The following is a 24,365-nucleotide window of genomic DNA, read 5'->3' as shown; positions in this document are numbered from 1 at the left end:
CACGTGAGGATGCCCTCCCGTGTCCCTCACCCACCTCCCGTTCCCAACAGGTGCCGGCGGTGGGTGTGGCCGCTCCTTTGGATCAGGGAGGGGAATACACGCGCGTGGGAGAGGTCGGGGGCTCAAGGCTGGGCTGGGGGCGGCGATGCCGCTTCCTCCGCGCAGGAAGGCGGGTGGGATCCCCCTGCACCACCGGGGCAGGGACTGCGGGTCCCCCACGGGTGTCCCTGGGTGTCCCCAGGGGCTCGGGGTGCTGCGATCCCCCCGGTCCCCCCCCCGGCCCCTCCCGCCTGGGAGGGCGGACTCGCCGCCGCCGCAGCCCGGATGCCACCGCCGCCGCTTTCCTGGCCCGGCTCTCGGCTCCCGGTGCCGCCGCTTCCTCCCGGGAGCCGCGGGGAGGGGGCCCAAGGGCTTCTCCTCCCGCCGGGTTATTTTTTCCGGCCGCTGCTCCAGCGGGGGAGGTGGGAAGAGCCAAAGGCGGCGGTACCCCCTTCCCGCCCCCCCCGGCCGCTGCAGCACATGGGAAGCAAAAGTTTTCCTCCTCCTCCCGCCGCTCCTCCTGCCTCTCCTGCTCCTGCTCTCTCCCCTCCGCCGGCTGCCCTCACCCCGCAGCCCCCCCGGGCCGCCCCCCGGTCCCCGCATCCCGAGGATGCTCCCGCGGCCGCTCCGCTCGGACCCCGGCCGGGAGCTGCGCTGCTCCGCGATGGACAGCCGGGAATAGAGCGCGGCTGGAGCCTCTCCCGCCGCTCTGAGCGCCGGAAAGGAGGGAAGGCGAGACTCGGATCGCATCTTCCAGAGGGATCTGCGAATTTGCGGAGGAAAGGGGCTGTTGGGCAGATTTAATCAGATGGTTTAGCGGCGCCGGCGAGGCAGCGCCGCATCGCTGTGCTCCGGCCCCACCATGGGCACCGGCATGTGCTCCAGGAGGCAGAAGGGGCTCCTGCAGACCGCCTTCTGCCTGGTCACCGTGGCGTGCCTGGGCTCCGGAGTTTTCCTCTACAACCACTTGCAGCAGAAGGTGCGGAACGCAGAAGCCCTGGCCCAGAAATACAAACAGCAGCAGGAAGCGCTGTCAGCGCAGCTCCAAGGTGAGTGACCTGCCCTGTGCGTGTCTGTGTGCACACTCTGCCCGAACTTCCCTCGCTCCCGTCGCTACCTGCCGCTGGCTTTGCTGCCCAGCCACAAGCCTTGGGCACGTTCAGCCTTTGGCTTTAGAGAGCTCTAAGATGTTGTGCCCGTTTCCTTCCCCCCGTGGCTGTCTGGAATTAGAACAGCCGTGAGTCCGAATCGCTGATCGCAAGCGAGGGGAGCGTGTTGGATGGGCGAGTTCAGCTGCGTCACGCCTATTCCATTTCTTCTCCCTTTGGCCGTAAAAATTAAACCTCTGTGAAGCAGCACCAGCGCAGGCAGGGCTCGCAGGGGCTGGCTGGGCAGGCTCCGAGATGTGGCTCCACTCTCTACCCTGTGTCTGCCCGGGAAGTGAAGGGAGAGGGAAGGGATCCGTCGGTAAAGTTTGTTGTCACACTGTGCTGCCCATTGCAAGGAAACAAGCCCACCTTCTTCTCAAGAGGTTGATCCGTGACTAGAAAGGTCTGACTGGCATGTTTGGGGCTGATGGATGCCGCGGCACACGGCTCCCTAAAAAGGGGGGAGAAGGAGGAGGAGGAGGAGGAGTAAGAATTGGCTTTTCTGAGCCCGCTGACCAGCACTGGGCTCCTCTGGCAAGAGCTGCCGGGGACCGGAAGGCAAACACAGTGTGTGTATTCCTCCTCCCCCTTTCTCCCCTCAGTTGTCCTCCTTCCATAAATGCCTAACTGTGGGAAAACGGCATTTTAGCCCACGGGGAGGTCTCGGCAGGGAAGGCTGAGGACACACGTTACTCCATCCACGAACTCTTACCTCCTTTGTCTAGTCTGTCATCCCAGCCTTAGTGCATCTGCCAGAGCGACTCTTCCAGCAGCTGTCACTAGATTTGGAGTCTCCAGAGGGATTTGCTGAGCTCCCTGAGGAGAGGTTTGGTGGGAATCCACCCTGGGGAGCCAGCAGTTGGGTGTGCAATGCTGGAGGACGGGCTGGGTCCGGGTGCCCACAGAATGAATTTTAGGTGGACAAAATATTGTTTGCTGTGGTTCCACTCAAGGTCAGGAGATGCATTTAACCCTTTTTTTCCCCTCTAACAAGTCGGTTTAGATCGCAGTGTTTATATTGGAGCTCTTCCTCAGGCTTAAATCGAATACAGGGTATCCATCGTGACCTCTGTGGACCCATCCAGTGACACTGTTTCCAGAGCCTGTAGTGCTGAGGAATTCTGCGGATCTGTGACTCGACGTTTATGTCTTTTAGGGTTAAATCTCCTCTGGTGGTTCTGTGTGCAGTGTTGTGATGCAAATGCAACATCCTTCAAGGGCTGCTTGAGCCCGGGGCTGTGTATTTCTGTTTGTAAACAGCCAGAGCAGAGTGTGGTGTGTTCCTCTCCAGGAAACACGCTTTAAAAAATCAATCAGTCTTGGAGAGGGATCTAATGTGTGTTTTGGTTCACTGCTATTGTCTTATGGCTTGTTTCCATCCCTTCTATCAGGCAGTCAAACACCTCATGTGTTGCTCAGTCCCAGCCACAATTTCCACCTGCATCCTGGGTTTGGGAGATGCAAAGATCAGCAGGGCAGAAGTTAACCCACATTCCTTTCTGGTGTGTCAGCATCTCATGCTCCTCTTGGAGAGAGGGGCTGGTTCTTCAGAGAATAAGATGACAGTGGTAGCCTCAGGGAACCCCAGTTTTGGCAACAACAGGCTCAAGCCAACAACTGAGCCAGGCTTATATTTTTTCCACCCAAATATGCCTGAATGGCAGAGCTGTAGCCTGTTGCTGGGGTTTCTATCCCCCCTCCTATTCCTAAATACAGTTGTTGCCATGGCTACCCTTTTTTATTTTGAGAAGACACTTGCTCGTCCAACAAATTCAACAAAGGCAAGGCTTCTTTTTGGATTTGGCTGGTGGGAGAATCCTGGTGACCGGCAGAGAGGAGCCAGTTCATGGCAGGCTTGCAGTGCAGGGCTGTCTGGCTCATCTGGCCATGGCTCTGGTGTCTGTGCTCTCCCTGCAGCTCTGTGGTGCTGGGCACAGCAGAGCAGGGAGCTGGGGCTCTGGGCTCCCTCCCTGCCCCGTGCTCACTTGTTGCATGACTTTATAATTCCTGTGTCTTGGCTTTTAATTCCTGTGTCTTCTGCTCCTTGTTCTGTCTTTTCAGCAAGGCACTGCCAGGAACTTCATTGTTTCAGCACCTCAAATCCTACGTTTTGGCTCATTTGGCAGCAGGTGACTGTTCCTTAGTGCCGAGTTCTGGCTGAATCCCAGGATTTAGATCCTCACCACCCTCCATTCTCCCTTATAATAGCAAATTGTTAAAGACTTCCTGGCTCCCTGGCCTGCAGAGCTGTAGAGTGCCAGGTTGGTTGGATGAGGTGCTGTGTTCCACCATGCAGATAAGTGTAGAATAGAGAATCACAGAATTATGGAATATCCTGAGTTGGAAAGGACCCAGAGGGATCATCAAAATCCAGTTCCTGACCCTGAGAGCAGAGACACCACTGTGTGTAGTGCTCTCTGCAGAGCTGGACCCCCCTGCTCTGGGCTCTGGACACCTGGAGGAATGGCAGGAGAGATTACAACTTTCTTTTCCAGTCACTGGGGGTTACTTCGGTTTATCTGACTTATGAAAAAAAAAAAAGAAAAGTGTCAGGAGAGCCAGATTTTGTGTTCTAAAATTCTGAACAAACAGCCCACGGTGTGGAGCTGTTCCTGAAGCCTCCTCTGCTCCGGGATGGAGCATTAGGATCTGTGGCTCTGGGTGTTTGCAGGAGCCCATCACTACAGATGCTTTTCATTGCTGGTATGAGGTTCCCATCACATCAAAGACTTGCCCTAGGGAGGCTCTGCTACATAAGACTGCAAGAAAGTGAGATGCTTCTGGCAGAAACATGAGTGCCCAGAGCTCCCAAATCCTTGGGGAAGTGGCTGATGTTCTCAAGGTGACAATTTCCTTGAACAAGTCCTGAAGGAGAACCCAGGGTGTGCTCAGCTGGGGAAGCCCTCAGGGTGACATCTGAGTAGTCTGTTGGGAAAAGTGTTTCTAAAAATAAAGCTGTCATGAAGTAGACACTTGGACAGCTGCAGTGATGACTTTAGCAGTGGTGCTCTGCAAGGGAAACTTCCCTACAGATGGAAACCACATATTTCTGCTGTAATGGTTTGAAGAATATGGGAGTCTCCTCGCTCCAGAGGAAAACCTTAAGGCAGTGGCCCAGTCCAAGGGAAGCATCTTCACCATTGGGGTCTGTCTGTGTTATCTGGGCAGGGTAACAAAGAGAAGGTGACAGTGGGAATTCCAGACCTAGGGCACTGGTCCTTCCTGCTCCCTGAGGGAGCACAAAGTGACAGAAGATTTAGGTGAGCTTTGCTGCTCCATTATGGCCCAAGTGGAGCTGGCAGGCTCTATAGATCCACTTGCAGCGAGAGCACGAGTCTCTTTAGACTCTTGGCTTGACAAGATTTCACCAAGGAATGGATTAGCACTTCTTTTATGCATAAAAACATCACCCCACTTAGTTCATTTTCCTGGAGATCGTGTGTTACTGCACAACTTGCCCCCAAAGGTCTTGGCTCTGGAGGGATCTTGGCTCTGGGAGCAGGTTTCTTATATCACCTCTCCCCTCTGACTTGCTGCCCAGTTCTGTTCTGGCCTCATGTCCATCTGTGCCAGGGGGATGAGGAGCCTGTTCCAGCTGAGTGCTGCGGCTCAGGGAGAGCTCTTGGTTTGCATTCAGCCGTCAGAGTGCATTAAAATCACCATCCATCAGGAAGCTTCCGCGGCGCTTTGATTTGTCACGTGGCTGCTGCACGAAGCAGCCTCATCCCTGTCCCTCCTCTGCTCCTGTGCACGGTGCAGGGGCTGTTTTGGGTGGGATGGGACAGGGAGCTGCCTGGGTCACACCTCCTCAGGAGCCAGAGGGCCAGTCAATGGAAGGGGAGAAAATATCTCTCCTGCATGCAGCTGGTGACCTGGAAGGCTCTGGCTGCCTTAGCCCTGGCTGGGAACTTGGTCCACAAAGACACAGTTTAGCCCTTGGCCACTAAAGCAGCTCTTGGGCATCATAACTTGGGCTCCAAAGCAAAACCTGAGGGCAAATACTCACAGGGCGAGGCCGGTGTGTTGTATGTGTTGTATCCTGAATATCCACGGTCTCCAGCCCAGCTGTGCCCTCCCTGCTCCAGACAGGGGAGGAAATATGTGGGGGGAAAAAAGCCTGTGTGAAGGACTGTGAGGTTTCTGTCATGCTGTGCCTCTCTCTGCTCCCCAGTGGTGTACGAGCACAGGTCAAGGCTGGAACGGTCCCTGCAGAAGGAGCGAGGGGAGCACAAGAAGACAAAGGAAGGTGAGTCCCTTCAGACAAGCCCCCAGCTGTCCTGGGGGAGAGGTGTGTGCTGTGCCCAAAGCATTCCCTGTCCCTGTGGCTGTCCCTGAGTGCCCCCAGGCGAGCTCAGCCCCAGTTTGTACCTGGGGAACAGTGAACTCAATGAACTCACGTGTTTATTATCCGTGGGCAGAAGGTGCTGGGAGGGAGGTTCTGTTCTCTCACACTCCTACTCACGTCCTCAGTGCAATCTGTGAGTAACAGTGCCCAGAATGTGATGTTTGAGCACTTTAAGTGGTGGCTAAACCTGGCACTGGACCACTCTTTTTTCTTGGAAATATGTCAACTTTCCTCTAAAAGTGATTTGAAGATGCTGAGCTCTACATTTGAAGATGCTGAGCTCTACAAGTGCTCAGTGATATCAGCATCACTGCCCTCCACGACACATGGACAATGCAGACTGTCAGATCCTTTAGAGCTGATGTACATAAGTAGATATAAATGTGCAGGATATTTTAAGACCACGAAATCCAACAGGAAACAGAAAGCCAACAGTTTAGCCCTTCAGTGGGGTGCTGTGCTTGGATGTCAGGCCCCTCTGCACCTGATTGTTGCTGGCAACTTAATAACTTGGCTTTTATCTTCAAAACTGATGTGTGGAGTAACACCAGTGCTCCTCACTCTGACATGCTCTGGGTTTCTGGAAGTGCTGCCACGCAGCATCCAGGCTTGGCTGCATCACTGAGGGAGAAGCTGCATTTCTGCCACCTCTGATTTATTTGGTGGAGACTGACCAAGCAAATATATCCTAATATGTGTTATCTAGTCATGGGACCTTCCCATTTTAAGAAACTGGTGCAGATGAGATCAGCAGATTCATCCCTTTCAGTCTCAGCTTTGGTTTCTCTTTTCCAAAGTCTTTTCACTTCAAAGCACCCCAAATCCTTCTGCAGCCTCAGAGACATCAAACTGTAGCCGTTTGTGTGCTGAAGTAGGAAATCACTGAGGCACTTGAGTGTAGAGTGGGAAAGCAAAGACATTTGGGCCAGTCTAGCGGGTGAACAGCTCTCATGGAAAATAAACCCAACTTTCCAAGGGCATTGAGTGGTCTCCTGGCAGCATCTGCATTCCAGCTTATTGACTTGCAGCCTTTTGCTCAGCAAGGGGCTGATTTTCCCCCTTCCCTCCCCCCCTGCCCCCAAATATAAACCAGACCCTCGTTAAATTCCAGCTCGTTAAATCGCCTTCTCTTCTTCTACTTCCAGATTTTTTAGTGTACAAGTTAGAAGCTCAGGAAGCTCTCAACAAGGAGAAGGTAGGTGAGGTTTGTTCCTCGGGGTGTCTGTGTGATGTTGGTAAATATTTTGGGGCTGGGGGGGCCAGGGCTGCTGTCTGGGAGGCACCAAGGTGTGTGTGTGTGCAGGGTGCAGGGTGAACTTTGGCTGATTCCACTGGGCAAGGCTGCTGGTGGGTGAGGATTTACTTCATCTGTGCAGTGCTGGAGCTGCTCTGCCCCTTCTCCCGTGTGTGACAGCCCAGGAGATGATTCCCAGCTCCTGGTGGGGCAGGGAGCCCTGTGCTGCAGCCTGAAGGGAGAATTGCTGCTCCACGGCCACAGAAGAGCCCTGGAGAAACTGAATTCAAGGCACACCATGGGGAACATGGAGAAGAAAGAGCATGTGGTGTGGGGAAAAGCATATCCATTGTTTTCTGTCTCCAGGGATTGTCAAATGATTTTCACTTGCCTGTGGACTTCTCATTCAGCAGGGAAAAGGACTCTTCAGGGAGGGTTGGGAAGAAATGCATCCCTGGGATACAGTCTGTCACATTCATTTAGTTTATAAGGCTGGGTTTATTCCTTTCCCAGAGCATCTGCTGATGAGGTGCTGGAGAAGGGGAATCGCTTTTAGCCCCTTCATCTGTGGGTCAACGTCAGCCTGTTACAGAAAAACTCAGCCATGAATATCTGAATTTTTTTAATCTGTGCTCATTTGCTGGTGATATTTCATCTCATATTGAGTATTTATCATATAAATCGAATTGGGGGTTAGTTTGCACTTCCATGGTGCTGCTTCGTGGATCAGCCACGTTGCTTTAAGGTCCCCAAACGTGGGTCCCACCAGATGTTTGTAACCCTGCATGTCCTGGGACAAGCTGCAGCCCCCTCAGGTGCCACTGCTGCCCTGGGGACAAAGCCTTTGGGCACAGGGGCTGGTGACTTTCACCCCTGCTGTGAGGAGATGTTGGTGCTGTGGTGAAGAGTGGAACCTTGGGGACACAGGGGAAGAACCTGACCCTCAGAAAGGCACGAGCAGAGCTGCTGAACTGGTCCAGACCCCTCTGTGGGCACTCATAAATCCATCTCCACTGCTGGTTTGTGCCAGCTGAGCTTAGCCTGGCTGCTGTACCCTAGTTACAGAGCTTGCTTTAGGCTCCCTCAATTGCCTAGTGATCCATTTTTTGTTAAATGGTGCAATTTTGGTGTGTAGGCGACAGGCTCAGCTCTGCTGCTCTCTGCCTCCCCCTCAGCTGCTGCCAGCAGAGCTCAGCCTTCGGGGAGGGGGGTTCACTGTGCACAGCTCCTTCAGCGCTGGGCCTGGCCTAGATACAGAGCTGAGGGCTGGGAAAAACTGCTCTGAATGGGAATTAAGAGTGCAGTTAATGAGAACTGGTTTGAAAAGGTTCTTTTCCAGCCCTGAATGTTCTGCTGGTCCCCGTCCCCACCTGTGTGTGTGAAGTGGCTGGGCAGGTGCTCTGGTGGGTTTTTCCTCCCTGCCTTGGGTTTTTTTGGAATCTAATGGCACTGTTGAATCTTTTTTTTTTTTTTCTTTTCCCCAGCAAGACTCCATGAACAGATATGGGGCCCTCAGCTCCCAGCACAAGATCCTGAAGGTAAGGGAGGAGGCTGGGTCATGGACTGACCATCTGCTGCACATTAAAGGATGCTCCTGGGAAGGAGAGTCCCAGCAGGGACCCAGGGCTTCCTGCAGTCAGTGCCAGCAGGGAGGGAGGAGACCACTCGGTGTTGATCTACATTCCTTCCTGACTATTCAGGTCCGGGGGAGTTTCCTATTTATTCTGTATCAGATTACAGCTTTCACCTACACCTCCATTCAATGGCAGCCTTTGTGCACTTTATCACACAGGATTCTGCTCCTTTCTGGGTCCCTCAGTGTGAAAATGGGTCTATTCATTGCTGCTTGCCCTTTGGGCTAATACAATATATTCCAGTCCATGTGAGAGGCTCAGAGCAGGGCAGCTTATAGCATTTTATAGCTTATCATGTGCCCTACCTGGAGCATATCTCGATGTTAAATTTTCCTGTTGTTAGAGCAACACAACTGGGGCTGCTGATGGTGGTTTTTAGTTGGAGCTTTGGCAGTGAAATGGTAATTTAATTCTTTGCTGTAGAAAGAGGGCTGGGTTCCAGCAGCCCTCAGCACCGCTGGGTTGTATTTCCTGAGCAGAGCTGGACCTCCAGCTGCCTGGCTTTTGGATTCAAACTTGGGGAAAAGGGAAGTACAGTTCTGTCCCTTGGGTATTATCCAGCACTGTGGACTCTGGGAACGCTTTGCAACAGCAACATTCCTCTTCATAGCAACTGCAGGCTGAGCAGAAGGCTCTGGTTTGCTGCTCTCGAGGGGACAGGGAGAGCATTCCGTCCTGGCTCCCTTTCTCTTGCTTCCTTTTATTGGAGGGGTGGGGAAAAAAGAACCCTATTTTTTGTTTTTAAACTACATTTACAGCTGCTGAAAGACAGACCAGCCCTTGGGGCTGCAGAGTGGGAGATTTCCACCCTCCCACCCTGAAAAAGCAGCATTTAGCCCAGCTTCTGTTAGTTATGAGCCTGTGAGTAACACTTCTGTTACTGGAGCCCAGGCAAAAATGCTTCCCACCGGAACTGGCTTCCTCAGGAGGAAGATTTCTGCCAGGATATCGTTCCTTGGGAAGTGGACATGTCATGCTGAACAGAAGCATCTAACACTGCTAAGCTGCAGGTCCCAAATGTGACCAAAGGGTTCCATGAAGCCACAGCACATCTGGCTTTGGTGCCCCTGGCCTCTGCTGTTCCCCTGACCTGCACTGGAATCCTCCCTGGCTGATTTACATCTGGAACTGGCACAGCAGCTCAGAGGGGCAAGGGCCTTGACTCGGTCCAAAAATAGCAGTTGTGATCATTGCCTGTGTTGTCTGGATTCCTGCGGGGCCAGACTTTGTCTTACAATTCCTTTCTCCCTCTTGAGTGGAGATGAAAGCATTTTGCTCCCATCACTCTGCAGAGTGCATCCTGGCATTCACTGGAGCAGGCAGGCAAGGAGGGGGTGGCTTCAAACAAAGGAATTTTTGACATGAACTTCCTGAAACTGCTGGAACATGAAAACTAGCAATGAGCTGTGCCCTTCCTCTGCTTGTGGGTTAAGACATCCACTTACTGCTTCCACTTTGTACAGTGCTGTCCACAGAGCTGCTTTTGAATCCTGGTGGGAATACCTGGGTTTGAGGTTCTGTTCTTGTCTTCTCCCCCTTCACCTGCCCATTCCCCAGAAACCTCAGATCTGACACATTTGGGCACTACCTGTTGCCTGAACAACAAAGGGAAGGTGGGATGAGAGAACCTGCTGCCCCAAGTTCCTGCAGCTGAGTTGAAGAACTCCCGATTTTTGGAGGATGATCTGACTTCTGAGTGATAAGATTTCCCCATATTGCAGCGTGAGCACCAGAGAAAAGCCATGACAGTGTGGTCTCTGTATTCCCTCAGCCCAGCTGCCTCTGTGCATGATCTGCACAACACTCATGTGCTCTGTCCTGAGGTTTCTGCTTGACTGAGTAGAACAGCAGAACTGTGAGGGAGAGGAGGGAGTGACTTTGCAGCCAGGTGGGAAGACAGCAGAGGTTCCTGGGTTCCTTGGTGGAACTGCCTGGGTCAGGGATGTTCTGCCCACAGGTAATTAAATTGCTTCTCTGAGAAACAGTTTAGTGTGTTCCACACTTCCTGCCTGCAAATAACACAAAGGCATCTTTGGATTCCTCCTCAGGTCTGCACACACTGGTCCCACCACCCTCAGAAAGCAGCTGAGAGGGAGGATGCTCCAAGGAGGAGGCAGCCTCAGGTGCTGCTTGTGACCTTGGGCAAGGCACTTATCTCCCTCTCCAGCTTCCTGCTGCTGTCAGAGGATGAACATTCCCTCCCTTCCTCCTGCCTGGGAGCAGGCTGGGGACACACATTATGCACATCACCTTCCAGGCAGAATATGGGTTAGGAATTAATTGACCTGAGCTGATGAGGACTTAAAATTCCTTGAATTTCTTAAGAGTTTCTTGTTCAAATCAATCCTCACTCGCTACTGTTGGTGGTTTCTGATGTGTTTAGTATCAAAATGATTTTAGGGAAGCGGTTCCTCCGCAGAGCTTTCTGCCAGGGGCTCTGATGAGAACTGCAAGTACCTAATGCCTGTGAAAATCAAAGCAGGAATCTTCTGTGCTCTTTATTTCCCCCTCCAGATCTTGTGATCTGATTAACCTGACATCCTTGTGTCTCTTCCTTGTCCTGGCTCTGGGACCCCTCTGCACCAACAGCATCACGTGTATTTTTGGAGCACGGCTATATCTCTTTTTAGTGGAGGATAATTGCTTCAGGGGGAATGCCTGGGCCACAGACACTTTGTTTTCCTGGGGATAAATGCTATAATAAATAGCATTTAGAGGTTTGGGTTTTTTTTTAAAAAAAAAAGATTTTTTTTCCCCAGGAAGGCTGATTGAAATGACTGCCTGGAGTCCTGAAGGGGGGAGGTTGTGTGGCAGGGCCAGGGTTCACCTGAGAGCCAGTCAATCTGCATACATAATTGGTGTTGACAAACTGAATGTGGAAGGGATCTCTCAGGGTTACCATGGGAACAAAAAAAAAAAAAAAAGAGAGGTGAATTCTGGTTCAGCGGGTCCGAGCAAAAGGATGTTTCTGCATGTTTTGTTCTTGGGCCCTGCAAGAGGGGAGGGGAGAAGGGAACAGCTTTTCAGCCCAGTTCTATCTGCTGAATTCTTGGCCTGCTTGAAGTAGTCTGTGGTCTTGGGAGAGTCTTGTTATCCTGGAATTTGATGCCCGTGAGCCCCATGTCACTGAGGGGAATGTGGGGTCTCTCCGGTCCCTGTCAGAGGATGTGGTGTCCTTGCACAAGCTCTCCCTGCTCCATGGGAACTATCCTTCCAGGTGAAGTCCTTCAGCATGTTGAGATTCTGGAGAGGCCTTGGATTTGTGAAGTATTCCACAGGGATTTGGTCAGATATCAGCAAATATCCCAACCTGTGTGCTCTCAGAGCAGGGTGTGCAGGGAGGCTGGGAAGGAGCAGGAGTAGTTCCTGTATCCCAGAGCCTCCATCTCTTCCAGGCAGGAGTGGACTTGCCATAACATTCTGCTTCCAGTTTAGTGGCTTCCAAGGGGACCTCCCAAACCTCTTCCCAAGCTGGAGTTTAACTGGCATTTCACATCCCCCCTGAACCACTGGACACAGGGAATACCTGCCTGTGCCTGGGATTTCTGGGAACAAACATCTCCTGCCTCCCCAGGCAACTTGTTAAACAGGGGCACTCGGGGAGCACTTGGCAGCAGCTGAATCACTCCTCTCCTCGTGCTGACTCTGTGACTTCTCTCGTACCCAGAACCAGCACGACGATGTCAAGAAGCAGCTGCTTGACCTGCAGGTGCAGCACAACAGCCTGAAGCTGGAGCACCGCAAGACACTGGAGAGCCACAGCCAGAAATACGCCCAGCTGCAGCAGGAGAAGGACAGCGAGGTCACCAGCCTGCAGGGTGAGCGTGCTGGGGGAACACCAGGCTGAAGGGCTGAGCTCAGGACAGGGCAGAGGTCCCCAAAAGGGTCTGTGAACACCCCAGGGATGTCCCTGTGTGACTGTGCAGCACCTCGGCCCTTCTGGACCTTGGTTGGAGAGCTGTCCTGCCCCAGGTGGTGGTGCAGGAACAACCTGCAAATCCTGGCATTTGAGCCTGGGAGAAAATTAAACACAGTTTTTTGCAATTAATGATGTGGGTCTATAAAATGCCTTTAGTAGTGCGAGTGTCGAAGACAACGCTGATCCCTTTAATTCCCAAAGAGTGGTTTCTATTTAGTCTGCTGTTTAATTACATTGTGGGGCTTTTAAGGTTTGCATCTGTTCTTACTTGATTAGGTCTGGAAGAGTGAAATCTGATGATGTTTTGTTTGTTTTTTTTCCCTCTGGTCAACAAAGCCCACTAGAGTATCTGACGAGCACTCCTGGGCTAGAAGGGGGGAAATTGAGGACAAACAAGTGAAACCTAAATATTTGATTGTCCCTCTTCCTGAAATCCTCAGCCCCCTCTGCTCAGGGCTGCCAGAGTGGAATGGAGGGATTTTTGCTAGATTGGCTCTTTTGGAGGCTCTTTTGGGGGACTATCTGTCGTGGTCAGAGGTTTTGGCAGCAGCATCTGTGCTTGCTGTCACCTGGCCTGGACCAGCTGCCTGCAAACACAAGGTAACAGGTGAAGCTGGAGTCCCATAGGACAAAATTCCGTATTTCCTTCTGGCTGCAGGAAAGACAGAGCCTTCTGTTCTCAGTTTGATGTCAACCTTCGCTGCAAGGCAGGGGCACAGCACCCAACCTCAGTGGCAAAATGTCCTGTCCCAGGGCTGAGCATTACAAAGAAAAGATACACCAATGTAATCAGAAATATCTCTAATATTGAGCTGAAACCCTGTGTGCAACTCAGCCCACAACAAAGGGCTGAATCCCTTCCCAGTCCATGGTGGCAGGTGCAGCTGTGTTTGCAGAGAAATCCCAGTGCATGATGTTCTGGTGATGATTTAAGAGAGATTCAGGAACCGCAACAGGGCTGACATTTTTGGACACAGTCTTTGTTTTACACTGGAGGGTGCAGGATTATGTCCAAGGCAGTGAAACGTCAGTACACTGTGTGTCTTGTTGCTGAAGCACTCAGGAGCGTGCAAAGAGCTTGAAAAAGCTCAACCCCGAGGGGCTGCAGGGCACAATGTTACTTAAAATCCCAGGAATAGCCACACCCGAGGGCAAAGCTGTGCCGTGATTGCTTTCTGTGAGCGGGTCCTGGGTATTCTGTTCGTGCCATCAAGAGGCAGCTTCTCTCTGAAGGAGGAGGGAAGCTCCCTTATCACATCTTGGGGGTTCAGGAGACCTGAGAGACCTCCCCTGTGGTTTTTTCTTAACCTTCCAGTCACTGCAGGCAGGGACAGCGAGTGCTGCTCTTCAGCTGCAAGGGGGGTGAGAAATGAGGAAGCAAATGAAGCAAGCACAGGGAGATCCTGACCCTGAGAGCAGTGGTTAGCAGAGGCTCTGGAGGAGAAGGGTGTTCCTTGGAGTGCTGGAAGGAATGATGGATCAGGTTTGTCCGTCTCTGGCTCGTGCTTCGCTGTAATTCCTGGGCTTGGAGAGATCTGTGAGGTCCAGGCTAATTTACGCTGAGAAAGGGAGATACTACACTGGCAAAAATAACTCTTTCAATCAAATTTCTTCTCCTCCTGCAGATACAGTGTTTAAACTCAGGGAGGAGAGCAAGCTCCTTCGGAAGGCCCACCAGGAGGTTCACTCCCAGCTCCTTAATGCCCAGGTAACCCACCAGGGGCTGTTTGTGGGAGGCTGGGTCTGCATGCGCATCAAATATTCTCTAATTAATAAATCTCAAATTAGTAAATCTTATCAGCTGTATTCCAGTGCGGGGAGTTGCCTAAACCACTGCTGATAGGTGTTGGTAATGTAGATCCATACGAGTAAAATTTTCCAGCCTGGAATCTGTCCCAGCAGCTGAAAACACAGGTAGTGCTGCACAAGCCCCTGGGGTTCAAGGCAGCGTGAACCAGCACATTCCCAACCCTGGAATGCCTCCTGTCACCTCCACGCATCACAAGCACTTCCAAATGATGGTGGATTGTCTTTGTTTACGCCTGTTAAATGAATTGCAGAGAGAAACAGCAGCTCAGAGGGGCCTTGCCTGGTTTGCTGACCCCCTTAACAGGCTTTGGATGGGCACAAGCTTTGCATCCATCCGGGTTGTTCCGACTGGGAGCAGCATCCTACAAGTTCATATCCCGTGAACTGCTCTTGGCTGCCTCCTCCTCATTCCTTTTATGTTAGCTGCGCTGGGTCGTTTTGTCGGGGTTTGTTTTGTTGTTTTAAATGTTAATTTTAAGGTCAGATTTCAGGGGGAAGAGCTGAAATCAACAGAGCCTGCTCAGGAATTAATTTCCTGCTAAACTTTCCTTGCTGCTTGGAAGCTTTCCTACTCAGCCCTGTCCCTAATTTGGTCCATTTCCAGGTACCCTGGCAAGCACATGAAAAGCTCTCCCCCCTCACTTTTCTATAAATAACCAGGGTGGAAGTGGGGAGCTTTTCCTGAGTGGCTTTTTCAAGCCCTACTTTTGGAGATTGGAGCTGAAAAGAAATAAGCTGCAAGAGAGAGAGAAAAAGTGTTGCATTTGCTTACCAGTCCAGGAGAATTGATTTTTCATTTGTCTTGCAAAGTAAATTGGATTGTCAAGTTGGATTATGCCAATTATTGCCAGCCCTGCTGAGATGAGCATATCCAGGGAGAAATGATGCAACTGGAAGGAAATAAGTTGACCTGGAGGTATGTGAGTGTGAGGCACAGGAGGAGAGGGAGGCACAGCTAAGACCCAGGGTACAATTCTTGTGCCAAGGCAGGAGTTACAGCAGTGGCTCATGCACTGAACAGCATCAGGAAAAGGACCAATGTCACAGCTCAGCACTTTCCAGGGTAAAAGTGTCCAATAAGATGCAGGACTGGCAAAGGGGAAATACAGAATTTCCATGAAATCTGGAGGGAAAGCTGAAAACAAGCTTGTCATTTATGGTTGTGTGTTTTCTCCAGCCTTTCCTATGTATAAAACACATCTCTTTAGAGTCCATCTGTGCCAGACAAATGGTCACAAAGGGTGGCTGTTCCCAGCAAGGAGGTGCTTAACCCTGTTACTGTGGGAGGTTTCTCCGTGTCCTTCTCACCCCCTCAGGCCCAGATGGAAGAGTTCAGGCAGCTCAAGGAAGCTCTACAGAAGATGCCAGGCTTCAGAGGAGGAGGAGGAGGAGCTGGGAAGGGGCAGCAGCCCGTGGTGCCAGCCCACAGCCAGCTGCAGCTGGGGAGGCAGAAGGTGTGGTATTCCCAGGAAAACCCTGGTGGGAGCGTTCTGCAGGGCTCCTGTGGGTTTCCAGCGTGGGGAACAAGCCCAGCTCCCTCCAGCTCAGAGTTTGCTGTTGTCCTTTCTTCCTTGCAGGGTTACCCAGTCAATCCAGAGAACGGGATCCCTCTGGCATCGCCGGTCTCCGGGTTCCAGAGGCCGGCGGAAGTCCCGGGGCTGCAGGGACAGAACTCCTACAGCAAGGACGGCCCGAGGCCACAGCCAAACATGCCCTTAACCCACCCCACCCCATCCCAGGATGCCAACTCCCTGCCAGAGGCTGTGCCAGCCTGGCCAGCGCGCCGTGGGGATGGGCACGTGGTGAGGTTCACCCGGACCATGAACAGCCTCCCGAATGGGAACCCCGTACGTTCCTGGGGCTTGGCTTGGGAAGCTCAGGACTCAGAGAGCTCTAGTGCTCTGTGTGTGTGTGAATCCCACAGCCCTGGGATGCTTTCGGACTCCTGTGTGCTTGTGGTTTCACCACCAGGCTCGGGGAGTGGGATGAGGTTCTTCTGCCAGAGCTGCAAAGAGTAAATCATAAAATCAGGTCCCCTCGCCTCCTGGGCTGATTGAGAGTGAGTTCTGGACAGTAAATATCTAAAAAAAGACAATAAATTGCAGTGTGGCCAAACTATAATTACAGTAACTATTATAAGGATGTGGGGTGGGGGGTTTAGACGTGGTTTTGTTCCTTTTTCCTTGGAGATTCACCTACCTGAGACATGCCCGGCTCAAACAGGACCTAAATTATTTCCTTTTGTCTTGGAAGGAGTAGGGTCTGTTCTACTGCAGGCTGGACAGGACTGTAGGTTTGTTCTGGAGCACTTCTGAATCTTTGTTCTCTGATAAGGGTTTTTCTGGCCCATAAACCTGCCCAAATGCAAGATCTGGGGGTGTGTGGTAAGATCAGGCTCTTGTGCACATCCCAAGTTGTCTCCTCTCCAGGACGTGAAGATGGTGATGCGCATCCAGGTGAGGAGCCACGAGGAAAGCCAGGCTCCTGGGCTGGCCCTGCCTGGTCCCAGACAACCCTCTGCAGCAGGAAAACCTCCAGTTCCAGAAAACCACCTCTCCACAGGGAACAGACAGGGGCAAATGCAAAGGTTGGTGACACACAGCTCCCTTCTGCTCTCAAAGTTTAGGCTGAAGGTTCCAAACAGGGCCACCCCTGGTCTCTCTCTACTCGTGTTTATTGTGGGTCTACCTGGAAGGTGGTTGAAGGAACAACCTTTCCTTGGTGTGTTCCTGGTGTTGTCTGGTCAGGATCCTGTTGTACTGGATGCTGTAAGGCACTGGGGAGACTGTTCACTGTCTCAGCAGCACTTGCAGGAGACTGGTTTGTTTGGCAAAAGGAAAAAAATGTCTCTCTGCAGCTGCAATTCATCAAAGTCTGGCCATAATCCAAAAAGGGACTCTGAAAATAGTGCTTCCTCCTTTAACTTATTTATCTCCTGTCTGTGTCCAGGTCCTATCTGTTCAGTTTACTGGAGCAAACAGGATTTCATGTCTGTTTTATCTGTAGAGGAAGCTTCTGGATTTCATTCTAGATTCAGCCTGACCCTTTCTGCTCTTCTATTTTTTGTTTGTTCACTTAACCTGTGACCTTCCCAGGGCAGGGATTGTGCTTTTCTTCCTCCTTCAAATGGCAATGTCCTCCCCAGGCTGCTGTGACAGACACAGGAGTTGTGCCCAGGGGATGTTCTGCTCGTTCAGGGAGGGACTGGTGTGGGTGTCACTGAGGGTGAGGTGGTGGTGGCACAATGGCCTTTTTTTCAGCCATGCAGGGCCCAGCCAGGTCACCATCACTCTGTGAGACTGAAAATGCAAACACTGACGTGTTTGGCAAACGCTTTTTTGGCGAGGACAGAGGTCCTGGCATGTTTGGTGCTCTTTGCTTTTCCTGGATCTGTCATCAAGGAATTAGGGAGCAGCTGGAGGCTGTTGTTTGCACTGTGGGAGATTTGTGATAAGGAGCACATAACCCAACCCTGTCCATGCCAAGAGCAATAAGGGACCTCGGGGCAGCACAAAGAGCCCATGGATCCAAGGCCAGGAGCTGCTGCCTTGGGTGGCTGAGGTTCCACGTGAGCCCTTGAGGGGCAGTTTGCATTTTGATGGTTTTATAAGGGGGGGAATCTGAGCTGAGGGCTGGGTTAGGATTTTACTTACTGAAGGTTTTGTGCGCTGGCTTAAAAAGCTGCTAAAGCCGAGACTACTTGTCCTTTCTCAGCTTTTAAACACAGAAATATTCTTAAGCAGACTTTCAAATCTCATGCAGAGGACAGGCTAAACCAAGCAGTCGTTCTGCTTGGAACTGCTGCAACTCACCCAGGTTAAAAGGTTTTGTTCAGTCATATTTCAGAGTCCCTATTAGTGGGACTTCATCCCTTCCTCTACCCTTCTTTGCTTCTGAAGCTGTCCCTGAGGAAGGATATTTGGATATTTGGTAAGAAATCATTCCTTGTGAGACAGCCCTGCCTTCTGGGCTTTCCCAGGGGTTCACTCAAATTAATATGAAGATATTCCATTTTTTTGCTTTGACCTCAAACTACTTTCCATGCAGTGGGAACAGAACATTTTCACTGTTTGGGTTTGCACAGGGGCAGATGCATCCTATGGAGGAGTTTTATGAACAGGTGCTGGTTAAAATATCCATCCCAGTTGCAAAGCTTTGTATTGCAGTTTTCCTCTTTATTTTGAAAGGGGTTTTTTTTCTCCTTGTAGCCAAAATTCTACGGTTTTACTTCAGCAGCATCTTCATTTTCAATTAAGTTGGAACAATAAAGACCACTTATGGTTTTGATATTTTCTAAACCCTTAGATTTGTTTATTTGGGTATGTGTGAGGCATGACTAAGAATCTGTTTAGAACTGGAGTTTATTGCCATGTAGATGTTATTGTATCATTTGAATAATATTAAGGGAGCTCACAATAAATTGTGTTTATAAAGCATAACTGCTTTTGTACTATGTGGCATATTAAATGTTCTATTTTCAAGCAGATATCACAGCAATTAAAACAATCTGCTAGTTTTGTCAAAAGGTTAAATTAGGACAAAATTCTGCATGTGTTGGAGTATTTTTTTTCCCTCTGCTTGCCATTATGAAATAGCTTTATGAAATATCTCCTGATGCACTGAGGCAGGGGGTTCATGTTTTGTTCCATACCCTCGTTGCAGCTGGAAAGACATAGTGAACAAGGTGAATGCCCAGATGGACGAAGAACAAGCACATGGTTACCCAAAGAACCTCCAGTTTGAGCCCCAGCCTGGGCAGGAGGTGCAGAGGGGCAGCTCCCAGGCCCCCAGCCAGAGGAGAGGGGAAGAGCATCCCAGAGCTGAGCAGGGAGGAGAGAAGGAGAGGACGGATGAGGAAGAGCTGGAAATGGGTATGGTTTCCTTCATGGAGGAGCATTTCTCTGCAAACACAGAGCGTTGGCTGCCTCAAATCCCCGCTTGGCACAAAGTTAAGACACTGGTGACACTGAGTTTGAGACACCACTGACTGTGCCTGTTCCTTGCAGATGCAGGAGTGATTGAGAGGGAGGAGAACTTGCACCCTCAGAAAGAGACTGTTGTCCAGGAGCCAATGGTAAGGAATGGTAGAATGATAAAACCACAGGGTGGTTTGGGTTGGAAGGGACCTTAAAGATCATCTCATTCCAACCCTCTGCCATGGGCAGGGACACCTTCAGCTAGACCAGGTTGCTCAGGGCCCCATCCCACTCAGCCTTGGAAAGTAGTGGTGCCACTTGTCATCTGGATGAACCTCCAGATTGGAATTAGAGTCCAGCAAGTCAATAATTACCCAGAAGTTTCTATAAAGTGGAACTCCAAGCACCTTGAATCTGGAAGGATTCAGAGGGATAACAAAGACTGGGGGGTTTTGTTTTTACAAACACTGCCAGGCTTGGGGAGGCATGACTAAGTGCTGCAAGCCAGCACTCTGCTTGCTGGGAAGGCATCAAACCTTCTGCCTCCTGAGGGGACATCCTGCCAGGCACTCACAGGAGGCTTTTCTTGTCCAGATGCCAGATGATGCTGCAGATCCTGCCCAGGATCCCAATAACCAAGGCGAGGATGAGTTTGAGGAAGCTGAGCTGGAGAGACCCGACTTTGAAGAGAAGGCGGGAGGTTTGGAGAAGTTCAAGGAGCCCAGCGTGAAAGAAGAGTCAAAGGAGAAGCCACTGAAGGTGACTGACATGAGGGCAACCAGCAGGGCCGGGGGGGACCCCCAGCTATGGATGGGGGGAGGCAGAGAGCTTAAGGACTCGAAGGAAAACGTTGTGTTCCTGGATGGATCCATAATCCTGCTGCCAGGACGTGGCAGGCAGGAGAAACCTTTCTGAGTGAGAACTGGCAGGTTGGTCAGTCCCAGAGCTTGTTCTGGCTCTGTCCTCTCTGCTTGTTGAGGTCACCTCTGGCATTTGCAACACCCACATGGCTGAAGAGATGTGGAATAGGGGATGTCTCACTCACAGCTGCTCCTGCACAGGGGCTGTGGCTTTTCATGCACTCAAGACCAAAGCCAGAGACAATAATATGAGTCTCTGCTCTTCTGGTCGATGCAGCCCTGCCTGTTTCAGGCTCCTGGCAGCAGTGACAACACAAGAGAGCTCTGCCTCCTTGTTTGCCTCCTTGCAGATGGAATCCATTTACTTCTTAAAGTGTTTCTCGCTGCCTGAAGCCAGACTCGGCTTGTTTTGACAAGCAGCTGAGTGTTGCTTGTTTTAAAAAGGAGTGTTTTTATCTGTCAGGCTTTAAAATCATGATTAATAGTGAGATTAAGGGGGAAAAAAAAAGACATCCAGGCCAATGAAATCAAACAAGAGAGAGATGCTGGCACCAAGAGAATAACACCTCCTTGAGATTGGTGAAAATGTGGAAAGAATTAGTGACATCAATACCTGGCTCTCAGATGGGGCTGTGCTGTGTTTCCTAAATAACTCACAGATTCCTTGCAGTCCTGGGACTTGAGGCAACGGCCCTGGGACCCTCCTGCTGCAGGAGAAACCTCTCTCCACAGTGGAAGGAGCTGGGAAGAGAGGCTGGATGGAGAAAGCACATGGAGTTTGTGTTGCCTGACTGTCTCCTTGCTCCCCCTGATTCCTGGTGCAGCCCAGTCTTCCAGACCTGGGGCTCCAATGCCAGAGAGCTGTGTCCCTGGCAGGGAATGGGAGCAGGCTGGGGCACTGTCAGCAGTGTCTGACTGTATTTTTCAGGATGCTGGCAGACCTGCCAAGCCCAGGGAAGACCCAATGGATGACTATCAAGAAGATCAGGAGCAAGAAATTGTACGACACCAAGGTTCTCCCCCTTTCCCTCTCTGGTGTGGTTGTTACCTGGGAGTGTTGGGAGCCAGGAGCTGGGGAGGACTCAGCTTTTAGGGAGCCAGATGTGAGCACTGGCTTCAGGTTTGCCTCTGCCTGCCCAGTCAGGTGGGTCTCCAGAACAACCCTGGGGCCCACCTACCTCTGCTCCCTTTTTCAGGGGTTCAGAGTACCCTTTATGTTCTGTCTCCCCTCCTCATTTCCCTCTGCATCCATCTGCAACATCTGGGCTGTGGGATGCTTCCCAAACAGGAGCTGAGGGAAATTACAGGCTGTGCCAGTGCTACTGGGCAAGATCCCTGTGCTTCTCCAAGCATGAGCTGGAGAGGATCATCCAGAAGCTTCTGGCTCACATAGAGAGAAATGAGGGATCCCCTTCCAGTCTTGTTCATCCTCTCCTTGCCCTTTGTGAATGGCTGTTGTGGGATTTTTTCCTGCAGTTTCAACGTGATTGCTGAGGAATTGAGGGCTTGGGCTGCCTGCTGGGAATGAAGAGAGTGGGGAAATGAGGAGTGGGCAGAGCAGAGTTGGTGTCAGGAGGTTTCCTTTTCCCGTGTGTATCCAACCCTCTTGTAGGCTCTACACTGGATAGTTGGACCTAAAAGCATCCCTGGAGGCTGCTGCTTATCACGGGTGGGATTTGGGACACAGTTTTCCATGTGGTGGGTGTAGAGTATCTTCTACAGTGGCAGCAGGCTGAGATGTTAAAGTTGCATGGGAATGCCAGGACATTAAATGTGTTTAAAACAAACAGGCTGATCATGGCAACACCTCTGTCTTGGCTAAGTGGCTTGCCAATCACACTTGGGAGAGGTGGATTCTTCCCTGTTTTCCCAAGTTTCTGAGCTGGGCTGGTGTGGTGGCACAGCTGTACTGGGAAGCAGCACAGCGTGCTGCCAGTTGGGGTCTCCTTTTCCAGGCCTTGCTGATTTTTCCCTCCTGGCTGTTCCCTCTGCACCCAGGAGGATCATGGAGGTGAGGTGGATGACAACGATGACCTGGAGCTTGTCCAAGAGCGGAAGGACCGTGCGGGCCTGCAGGGAGCTGGTGGCAAGAAGGACGACTACTACTGAGAGATGCTGAAGGAAAACGGGATACTCTTGGAATGAGGGGACGGGAACTCCTCCTGGGAACTGGCTCCTGTATTAAACACTGCCCAGAACAAAGGCAGGAGGAGGTAACTCTTGCAGGCCCTGAGCAGGGGCCTTGCAGACGTGCATTACATCTCTGTGTGGGGGCCATTGGCTCTCGGGTCGATGGCATGGAAGTGCTCCCAGACTGTAGGAATGATTTTTATCCTGCTGCTTTTCTTAGAAGCACTTTTTGATTTACTGTGTTCTTCACCTTCTTGTTTTCCATATCTCCTCCACAGCTGGAGAGGGGTTTTTTTGTTGGTTTTTGGGGGTATTTTACCCCCCTGGGCAGCAGAGGGGTGCCTGAACCTGGACTTACTCGACTGATTGCTAATACAAAGGAATCTCTCTTCATAAAACATTTTGCTCAGTGGTGTTTCTTTAACACAGCCTTTTTGCTCCCCTCAGAGTAAGGTGGGAAGGGAGTCAGAGGAAATTATCCTGCTCTTTGTGTGGAGCAGTGCAGGGATGATAACCAACCCTGAGCTCCCACAGAGGGGACTGTGTGCCAGCAGGATGTGTGTGTGTGTGAACGACTGGATCCTCTTCCTGGGGCAGAGACCTCCCAGTGACTCAGAGGAGAACCCTGTGGAGTTCTCCTTTCCTTGGCTTTGAGCCATGACTGTCCTGCTGGGCTTGGAGCCTCCCCATCTGATGCTGAGCATCTTGGCCTGGCAGAGCTGCTGCTCCCTGGGTTCCTGGAGATGTGGGCTGGCCTGCACCAAGACAGGTTCTTCTGTGATGGTGCCAGGGACTGCCACGCAAAGAAATGGGAAAGAAGGAATGTTTGCACCCCAACTAATGCAATTCCATCCTGTTCAGCTCATTTCCAGTCTCCCAACAGGGAGCTAAGATCAATTTTGCGTCTTCTAGACAGGTTTTAATCAGCAAGTCGGGTATTTGTAGTGTTCTGTTGATGCAGTAGATTGAAACCTGTGGTGCTTTACTTGATCTCCAAAAGACATCTTCCCTGACCTCAGGTAGAAAGAAGGAATGAGTCAGCTGGAGTCCCCAGGATTTAAGGAGGCAGCTGAAAGGAGGGTGGGCTTAATCATGATAACTCAAAGCCCAGGACCTGTTTTAGTCATCCTACCAGGGCAGAGCTGTCACATTCCCTGCCTTGTGTAAGAACCATGTGTCTGAGCTGTCTCCTGCTTCCTCATCCCCACTCAGAAGTCCTGGACCCTGGAACATCACTCACCAAGTGAATGGTTTGAATGTGGTCACCTGGTAAAAGATCAGAGGAGAGATCTTTGTTCTCTATTTGGATTAGTTAAGCTTTTTTTAATCCCTTGTTTGAGGCATATTTGGTAAGCACTTTTAGACACTTGGGAAAACAATATTTATTTCCCAATAAGCTCAATCTTTTTCATTCTGACAGTATTGATTTTTTTTTCTTCCACTGGTTGTAATGGAGCTTGAAATTTACACTTCATAGGTCCTTTTGGTTCTTCAATTTTTATTCTGCTCGTGTTTCCTAGCAGCATGATCAGCTGTGCAAGTCCAGCTCTGGGGTAGAGTGGAGTAGTCAGAATAAGCAAAGGTGCCAGAGGCAGAAGAGCAATCAGTGGCAGTTCCAGGGAGTCTAGGAAATGATCTATTAGCCAAGTGCCACTCATGTAGCCCACTAAGGAGCTCACTGCAAAGCTACAGGGGGGTTTAAGACATCCAAAATGCCTTGAAATGGTTAATGCTGCCTTAGTTCTTTCTATGCCAGCCCTGCTGTATGATGCAACTCTGCTGGGCCCCCAGTGCCTGCTATAAATAGCACATTCAGAACAGATTAGCTGGACTTGCAGCTACTGGTTCAGAGCATCCTGACCAGAAATACCTCCAGTTCTTACTGGGCCACCGAGATGTCATTGTTTCACAGCTCAGTGCAGGATCCATGACCACACAGACCGTGGCCTGGGTGCCAAACCTTGGTACCCAGGCTGCCCCAGCGAGGTATTTAGTGCAGCTCTGTGCCTGCTGCAGCTCATTCGCTCCTCTCCCGTGCTTCCCGTGGCCTGTGACTGTCAGAGCACGTAAGTTCAGCCCCTGCTGGAAGTGAATCAAGCACTGGAAATAGAAGCCCAGTGGGGGAGAGGCTGCACGCTGATTCAGACTGCAGGAGCTCTCTGGATTAGGAGGCAGATTCTCTGCGTTTGCATGTCTAGGATGAGTAATCCTCGAAGTTATGACTTGGAGGGAACTGCAGCAGCTCAGGCCTAAATGTAAAGCTCCCTGCTAGGAGGATGCTTTAGCAACCATATGTCATATGCTCCCCTTAGCTGAGAGCTGAGCATCTCT

The 24,365-nt window shown here is 51.2% G+C and overlaps 1 protein-coding gene across 2 annotated transcripts; it reads left to right on the top strand.

Annotated features, from left to right (window-relative positions):
- Positions 1–386: 386 nt before the first annotated feature.
- LOC113976710 (Golgi integral membrane protein 4-like) lies at positions 387–23,508 on the top strand. 2 transcript variants are annotated; one of them, XM_027702136.1, is made up of 14 exons: positions 387–1,088; positions 5,359–5,433; positions 6,678–6,727; positions 8,251–8,304; positions 12,068–12,218; positions 13,945–14,027; positions 15,445–15,582; positions 15,706–15,975; positions 16,558–16,715; positions 18,791–18,999; positions 19,135–19,202; positions 19,639–19,803; positions 20,833–20,917; positions 21,903–22,053. In XM_027702136.1, exons 1-14 carry the CDS (start codon positions 902–904, stop codon positions 21,917–21,919), a joined length of 1,710 nt encoding a protein of 569 aa, XP_027557937.1. In that variant the 5' UTR covers positions 387–901; the 3' UTR covers positions 21,920–22,053. The 2 variants fall into 2 exon arrangements, with proteins under 2 accessions (XP_027557937.1, XP_027557936.1); XM_027702135.1 differs by having other exon boundaries at positions 391–1,088; positions 20,833–20,904; positions 21,903–23,508.
- The last annotated feature ends 857 nt before the right edge of the window (positions 23,509–24,365 follow it).

The sequence above is a fragment of the Neopelma chrysocephalum genome, unplaced genomic scaffold (assembly GCF_003984885.1).
Source record: "Neopelma chrysocephalum unplaced genomic scaffold, ASM398488v2 Primary Assembly neopelma1_180, whole genome shotgun sequence".
Taxonomy (NCBI): domain Eukaryota; kingdom Metazoa; phylum Chordata; class Aves; order Passeriformes; family Pipridae; genus Neopelma; species Neopelma chrysocephalum.
This window is presented reverse-complemented; position numbering and strand designations above follow the sequence as displayed.

Excerpts from the sequence above, each read along its gene's own strand:
- LOC113976710 (XM_027702135.1), top strand. The coding sequence starts at position 902 with ATGGGCACCGGCATGTGCTCCAGGAGGCAGAAGGGGCTCCTGCAGACC. Across the intron at positions 12,219-13,944 it reads CGAGGTCACCAGCCTGCAGG|ATACAGTGTTTAAACTCAGG; the intron begins GTGAGCGTGCTG and ends CTCCTCCTGCAG. Across the intron at positions 15,583-15,705 it reads TGCAGCTGGGGAGGCAGAAG|GGTTACCCAGTCAATCCAGA; the intron begins GTGTGGTATTCC and ends TCTTCCTTGCAG.